At 38.3% G+C, this 7,425-nt stretch overlaps 2 protein-coding genes across 2 annotated transcripts; one reads left to right on the top strand and one right to left on the bottom strand.

The window, feature by feature from the left end:
• Positions 1-208: 208 nt before the first annotated feature.
• LOC142535924 (uncharacterized) lies at positions 209-2,583 on the top strand. The gene is made up of 2 exons (XM_075641865.1): positions 209-1,398; positions 2,259-2,583. The coding sequence occupies exons 1-2, from the start codon at positions 378-380 to the stop codon at positions 2,270-2,272; spliced, it is 1,035 nt and encodes a 344-aa protein (XP_075497980.1). The 5' UTR covers positions 209-377; the 3' UTR covers positions 2,273-2,583.
• Positions 2,584-2,958: 375 nt separating this feature from the next.
• On the bottom strand, positions 2,959-7,067 carry LOC142535939 (14-3-3 protein 9). The gene is made up of 7 exons (XM_075641866.1): positions 6,814-7,067; positions 6,049-6,355; positions 5,882-5,969; positions 4,880-4,989; positions 4,643-4,791; positions 3,296-3,336; positions 2,959-3,205 (listed from the first exon to the last, which is right to left on the bottom strand). Exons 1-7 carry the CDS (start codon positions 6,884-6,886, stop codon positions 3,203-3,205), a joined length of 771 nt encoding a protein of 256 aa, XP_075497981.1. The 5' UTR covers positions 6,887-7,067; the 3' UTR covers positions 2,959-3,202.
• Between the last annotated feature and the right edge of the window lie 358 nt (positions 7,068-7,425).

Genomic DNA, 7,425 nt, shown 5'->3' on the forward strand with positions numbered 1-7,425 from the left:
TGATATTTATTTTTGACAGTAAAAACTAATATATTTTTCATCAATCGGATTGGGTCGAAAATTCGTCTCATAAAACTAAATTGTGAAACGATTTCATCGAAGTTTTTGTTATACACCAAAATTGTGTTTTTTCCTTAAAAAAATGTAATATAATATTCAAATTGTAATATATGTGTGTATGAATGAAGGCATTTATATACATATTAAATTAAAATTTTAGGGGGAAGAGTAAAAATTGAAAGGCCACGCCCTTGGTTTTTGGCCTGGGCTAGTGGCTACCTGCCTACTCGTTACCGGTGCTCGCCGCGAGCTGATTTTCTCAATTCTCGTAGGCCAAAAATTTAACTCTGAGACTAAAGCCGCCGATCGCCGCCGACATGTCGCCCTCACGTACCCCTTCTCCTCCTCTCTCTGCCACCACCTCTCCAATCTCCGACGACGACAAAAACGTCCATTCTTCCCCTCCCTCATCTGCAAAACCGGAACTTCCACAGCCGGCAACACGAACCTCGGTTTTTCCCACCCGAGAGGACTGTTGGTCGGAGGATGCTAGCCGGACGCTCATTGAAGCCTGGGGGTCCCACTATCTTGTTCTCAACCGAGGAAACCTCCGCCAGAAGCACTGGCAGGAAGTCGCCGACGCCGTCAACAGCGTCCACGGCGCCTCCTTCAAGCTCCGCCGCACCGACGTTCAGTGTAAGAACCGTGTAGACACCATCAAGAAGAAGTACAAGATCGAGAAGTCCAAGGTCGTCCAATCCAAGGGGCGATACTCCTCCACGTGGCCCCACTTCTACAGCCTTGACTCGCTCATCGGCGACACCTTCGTCAAGGTTAATGACAGAAACTCTAATGGTCATAGAAGGAACCTTCGCCGAAGAGTTTCCCCGTCGCCGGATGTCTCGCCATCTCCGCCGCGGCTACCAGATACCTTGACCCATTACCGTAAAAGTTCACCGGACATGATCCCACACGTTATAAAAGACCCGGAACCGAGTCAGCTTTTGAGGGTCCCGTGGTCTGTGCCGGTAGGTCCCAGGACGAGGCGCTCCGGACCTCCAACCTTGACTGAGAGGAATTTCTCAGTAATGGCTGCAGCGGCGGCAGCAATGAAGGCTAAAGAGGATGATGACGATTCTGATGATTGTTGTGGTCAGCCGCCAGTGGTGGGGATCAAAAGGAAGGGGATAACGGCGGTGGAGGGGTACCGGAAGTTAGCGGAGGCAATAGGGAGATTAGGAACTATGTATGAGAAAGTGGAAGAGGCCAAGCAGAGGCAAATTTTGGAGTTGGAGAAGCAAAGAATGCAATTTGCCAAGGATTTAGAGATCCAGAGAATGAAGGTCTTCATGGTCCAGCTCGAGAAGCTTAAGCGAGTTAAGAGCAACGATTCACATAGTAAGTCTTAAAGAACCTCCATTTAACCTTTATTTTTTGTAGCTCCTATCGATTTACTGAAGCTCAAGTTAATGTTCCAAGTATTCAATCACACAATGTCTCGAATCATGTCGGGTTCTTGAAAGAGAAGTGGCTTTTGCTAATGCTTTTTCACCTGTTAATCATGTAGTTTCGAATGATTGATGGGAAAAATATCTTATGAATCCGTTGTACATTGTATTTGTCAATGAATTCTGTTTCTTGTCAAAAAAAAATTTGCGGCATGGTAAAAACAATGTTCGTTGCTAATGTAAAAAGTGTAGACTGTGGATATTTGGTGCATATCATGCCCATTGATGAATATGAATTGGTGCTTGTGCTGTTACTACTAATTAGGGGTGACACATACGATTTACAAGAGATGGACAGCTTCATGTTTTTTTGTGGTACAAACTCAAATCTATCAAGAAATTTAAACATGAAATTTGCTATTAACAGCCCCTGTTCTTCTGGCCCAACTCTGCTGTTGCCATTGATATCGTGTCTTTGGGATTCCTCTCACTGTTAATTCTATTGCATTTGAAAGTTGCAAGTTTTTTATCAGGTTGTGGTGGCAGTAAAAGGTCCCTACTACTTGTTTATATTTTGGATCATTAGATGTAATAAATCAAATTCTCTTTTATCAAACATAAGCATATTTGAGTTAGGATTTCATCCAAACATGATTCTTTTGACTATGTTTTGTCATCTCATATATTTGTTGACGTTGTACGGTGAACTAGATAGAGTTGCGTTGTGCATACAACACAACCGAAATATTCTCTACATTATCTATATTGGTTTAACAACTGATTCTTGATGTTTCTTTTTTGATGCAACAGAAAGTTACTTGTAAATGCAATAGCAGACAATTGGCTGGCGATCAATCTCAGAAAATATTGGTTTTGCCAGCGATCAATCTCGAAAGTATTTGTTTATTCCAGTTAGCTCTGCATATACAGGTCTGGTGAATTTAGAGTAGTGGCTTATTTTTAGGTGTGGTTATGTTCTGGGACTCGGTATAGTGTTAAGTAGGAAGTTCTCCTTTATTATCTTACGTACCACTTGTAACATATCATTGCACGCTTCTTGTTTTCATGTCCAGAATTATGTTTTCTTGCACAATGGTTGGAAAAACATTTTTTCCACCTCTAAGTGCTTAAATTACGTATTCCTTGCTTAGAAACCAAATGCAGTTGGAAGAATCCAACGTTGAATGGCGATTTGCGTCTTAAGGTTGTCGTCAAGTGCTGTATTAGTACTTTATTTTCACCCCTTTAATGAATCAATAGCTCGAGAGATTTTTGGGCATTGGTTTAGTTTATTATCTTAAAGCGTTTTGAATATTATGGGCCTGGGTGATGTCCAAGAAGAATCTAAAAGACTGAATTCAAATTGGAAAGGCCAATAAGAAATTTCTCTTTTGATCTATATTCGAACATTTAATCCCAAAAATCGTTATTGTTTTGGGGGATGATGATGGATTTATGAAAATCAAGTTCAACAAATGAGGACAAAGTAGACAAGATTACCGAACACAGAGACACAAACAAATTTCTTATTTAGGCTAAGGTAGTCACTAAAAATAAACCACCTATTAGGCCAAATCAAATCGGCAGCATAGCTTCACAACAATATGACAGACAACACAACAATCTCAGAGTGACCCATCCATACAAAGATCACACCCATAAAAACAAGTATCTATTAATACTTAAAGTGAACATTCCAAAGCATATCATCTATTCTTCCGAGACGTCGAAGGCTCTATAGTCATCCATTGGTTTCACTGAAATGAAACAAGAAATATATTGTGTATTCAAGCATATGTGAAACCTTGAAAAACAACCACGAACAATCTATAGAAAATGGGAACTACCTCTCCGGCTTTGGTGGAAGCATCATATTTTTGCGCTTCTTCTGTAAACAAGAAAGCGGTTTTAGAGACTACAAGAAAAGGTTCAACTTTAGGAAGCTGTAATGAATTACAAATACACAGCATCCAAATGTTCTTTCATTAAAAGGCGATGATTCCTTTTCGTCGAGACTTCTGAAGATTGACCAAAACAACGTATCATTGGTCCCAAGAGGGATTAGAAAGTTCAGTTCTCGCACTTGTTTTTTCTAACCCAAAAGCAGAGGCAGACCCCAAGATTTTTTAATCTATTTTTCTAGCTGGAGGGGTGAGAAGGTGCAATGCAATTCTAAATTTCTAATTATCTACATCTTTAACAAAACGATTGGCACTAAGATCCCTCTTGTTTCAAGTGATGAGGTGTAATAAGAGTCCCGGTACTTCCTATCAAAATTTGGTGTAAGCCAAAAAAACATGTGATATTTTATCCTCACTTGAAGGTGGGAAGGAAGCCAGCAGTTTGAATTGAATGAAGAACTGTCCTCAATAACAATAACCTCAGGACGTAGGAAGCTTTAATTGGGAGTAGTTTCTTCCTTTAAAGTGGCAAGTATTGTTTGTGATACTGATATAGAGTAAACGAATGAATGTCACAGATTATCTAATCAATGCAAGCGATCATCAAACTGATTTTACAAATCAGGATCATATCGCCATATCACAAAGTATAGTTCTTATTCAACCACTTCGTTGAAGAGGCATACATTTATAATCTCACTTTTTCGTTCATGATGATAAATATGAATGGAGTATCATAACCAATACTAAAAATGAAGAAAAAGTTAGCTGAAGCCGCGTGAGATAACAAATCAATTTAGATCATTATTTATATTGTCAATGCACACAAAATAATAAATTAAATCATTTTACACTAAATTATGCCAACATAACAACTGCTGGTGTTGAAATACCAAAGAACATGGAAATTATAATCTAAAGTTGCACGTAACATTAATTAATTATTCGAAAAGAACCATGGCTTCATTTATATCTCCAAACTGACATATAAATTTCCCAAATCCCAGCAGCCAGCATGATCGCCAACACGTTTACGTTTTACATGCATCTCAGTCATGTAATGGACTCAAAATTAACTCACGAACGCATCATAGATCTTACCCCGGTTCTGATTAAAGGCTTTTCACCCTACTAAAATCCAAACAAGCACAAACACAGACACAAAAGAATAACAAATTGAAAGGCATTAAAACACAAAAGGAGGGGGAAAACTAACATTAAAAAAATAACATTAAAAAAATCAAAGAATTGCAAAATCTAGGCTGTGTAAGTTGGTCATAATTACTACATCACCTGCTTCCTCTGATATGTCGGAGGTCCACAGGGTGAGATTATCCCTAAGAAGCTGCATAATCAAGGTGCTATCTTTGTATGACTCTTCATTCAAGGTATCAAGCTCAGAGATTGCTTCATCAAAGGCTTGCTTTGCAAGATGGCATGCCCTGGGAAACAAGTGAATCATTTGATAGAGTGACAAACCGTGCCCTACTAATACTAATGAGACAAAACTACATTACTAAAAGGACACACCTTTCAGGTGAATTCATAATCTCATAGTAGAAGACTGAAAAATTCAATGCCAAACCCAAGCGAATTGGATGAGTAGGTGGTAAATCTGCCTCAGCAGTGGTGGTAGCTGTCTGCAGGCAAGTCTCAAAATGTAAAATAAGCATAAAACTGGTGATGGTTATTTAGGTTAACAGAGACGGTGTCATGTCAATATTCAAAGTTAAAAAATGGCTTCTAAAGTCCATTATACTCTCTAAATACTTCAAGTCAAACTATTCATTCTTAAAATTACATCGCCAAAAAGAGGACAATCATTCTAAGTTCACTGCAAACAATTTTGAAGCTCCATTCAGAGCAACAAAAAAAGCTTCAGCGACAAATTTATAGGAGAATAACAAGGAAATAAAAACTGAAAGTGAACACTTTTCAATGCAGGAGAAGAAAATATACATATCCTATTAGCTGCATCATGAAATAATAATGGAACACGATGATGCACACCTAATCATCTACCCCTTTTTTAATGCTTAGGATGATTTTTTTTCTTTTCACTTCCCTTATCTGCCTACCAAAATTTGGTCCTCCAAATTCGAATGATCAATTAATCTAACTGCAAAAATGAGAAGCAAACATGTTTGGCAGCACAGGGAAAAACCAAAGTAACTGGGCAAAAGACTACATTTATGCTTCCACAGCTCTCTGGCAGTAACCCCAACAACTGCATGTATTGTCATCTAACAGCATAAAATGAAACAGAGTATAAAATGCAGCTGGTTCTGGGAAGGACATAACAAGCCAGACACCACACTATTCCAAATATAGTTTGAATTTTGGGTATTTAGGTCATCGTTCTTCTATTCAAGCTCCAAAAATTTCTCGAACAAAAGAATAGAGCACGCACACACCAACAACAGTGCCCAAGGAAGGCTTGACGGGGATGAGAAATTAATCAATATCTATGAATGAGTGGTAGTTAGGAAAGTCAAAAAAATATTGCAACCCAACATTAGACCTAAATTATACCTCATATGCTTTCAGTGATTCATCTGCAACCGCTTTTCTATCATTACCAGTCTTGAACTCTGCAAGATACCTATAATAATCACCTTTCCTGCATAGAAAAAGAAAACCAACTTCTCAACTACATGACATTGACACAACTGCAAACCAAATCATACACTGCAACTCACATCTTGTAATAAAACACCCTGGACTCGCCAGCAGTGCACGAGGGAATGAGATGTTCATCGATGACAGCCAAAATGTCATTACAAATGTTAATGAGCTCTGTTTCCACCTTCTGTCTGTACTCCTTGATCCGCTTAGTATTCTGTTCATTGCCTCTCGACTCTTCTTTCTGCTCAATTGATGACAAGATTCTCCACGAAGCTCTACGAGATCCAATCACGTTCTTGTAGCCAACTGATAACAAGTTCCTCTCCTCGACTGTCAATTCCACATCCATTTTAGCCACGTTTTTCATTGCTTCCACCATCTCTGTCAAAATCCAGCCAATATCAAACCAAAAGTCAAATTTATATTGTTTCACTCTGTATAATTAGCATGACATAACTTGCAACGATTGATAAAACCCAATCTAAATCACTTCGATTTCTTTCAGTCTGCTACTTTCATCTCACGAGGAATTGACTAATATACTGAATGAAAGAAACCATAACAAAATTAACCACACCCACACTTTGAAATCTAAAGAAGAAGTAGCTTTCCAATCATAGCCCCACAAAATTGCAGCGGACACTATAGCTTCTAAAGTCAAACCAGTAAGCAGCTTAACAAATGTATCAGCAACAACTGAAAGCAATTAAAGCTCTAAGAATCCACCTAAACCCGAAATTTAAATTTTTTAAAAAAAAGAAAGAGAAACTGGAACTTAGATCCATAACCTCTCAGTTGCATCTGTACCAACACACCCATAAATAAAATCGAGGGTTTACCATCGTAGCGTTCGGCTTGCTCGGCGAGCTTAGCGGTGTAGACTGCGGTTTCACGGTCCGAGGAGGAAGCCATCGCAGTTCCGAGCTGAAATTCTTGATCACTCCGCACGATTTGTACAGTAGAAAAATATGGTAAAATGTATAAAAAAGAGAGATCGGGACGGAAGACAAAAAAGTGGAAAAAATTTCAGAGATGATGGATTTTGTGACCAACACTTATCTTCTGTACTTTCCCTGCGGTTCCTGTGGTTTCAACTGAAGTCGTTAGTTACATTTCTATTCAAGTCAAGGGATTATGTTTTCTCGTTTCTTTTTTTTTTTTAAGGAAAATATAGATTATATTTCAGTATTTAAATCGGATTTTGAGCGACCCCCCGATTGGCCCAGTTAATTGGAAATATTATTTTCTTTTATCTTTTTAAACTTGTGAATTTTATTGAAAAAAATATTTATTGGATTACAAATATAAAATAAATTAATTTTCTTCACACTTTCTCATTTTATTTTAATTTTATATATTTAAAGAAATATAAATTCTACATTACAAACTTACAACTATGAGGTTTCTGTTCCACAGGGCAAGGAAGTGGCAGCATGGTGACCGGTGACCCG

The sequence above is a fragment of the Primulina tabacum genome, chromosome 2 (genome assembly GCF_025594145.1).
Source record: "Primulina tabacum isolate GXHZ01 chromosome 2, ASM2559414v2, whole genome shotgun sequence".
NCBI lineage: Eukaryota > Viridiplantae > Streptophyta > Magnoliopsida > Lamiales > Gesneriaceae > Primulina > Primulina tabacum.

What these genes read in the sequence shown, in the direction of transcription:
- LOC142535924 (XM_075641865.1), top strand. Translation starts at nt 378, where the DNA reads ATGTCGCCCTCACGTACCCCTTCTCCTCCTCTCTCTGCCACCACCTCT.
- LOC142535939 (XM_075641866.1), bottom strand. Translation starts at nt 6,886, where the DNA reads ATGGCTTCCTCCTCGGACCGTGAAACCGCAGTCTACACCGCTAAGCTC. An exon ending in GCAAGCCGAACGCTACGATG is followed by an intron (nt 6,356 to 6,813) that starts GTAAACCCTCGA and finishes GGATTTTGACAG; the next exon opens with AGATGGTGGAAGCAATGAAA. An exon ending in AGGGTGTTTTATTACAAGAT is followed by an intron (nt 5,970 to 6,048) that starts GTGAGTTGCAGT and finishes TTTTCTATGCAG; the next exon opens with GAAAGGTGATTATTATAGGT.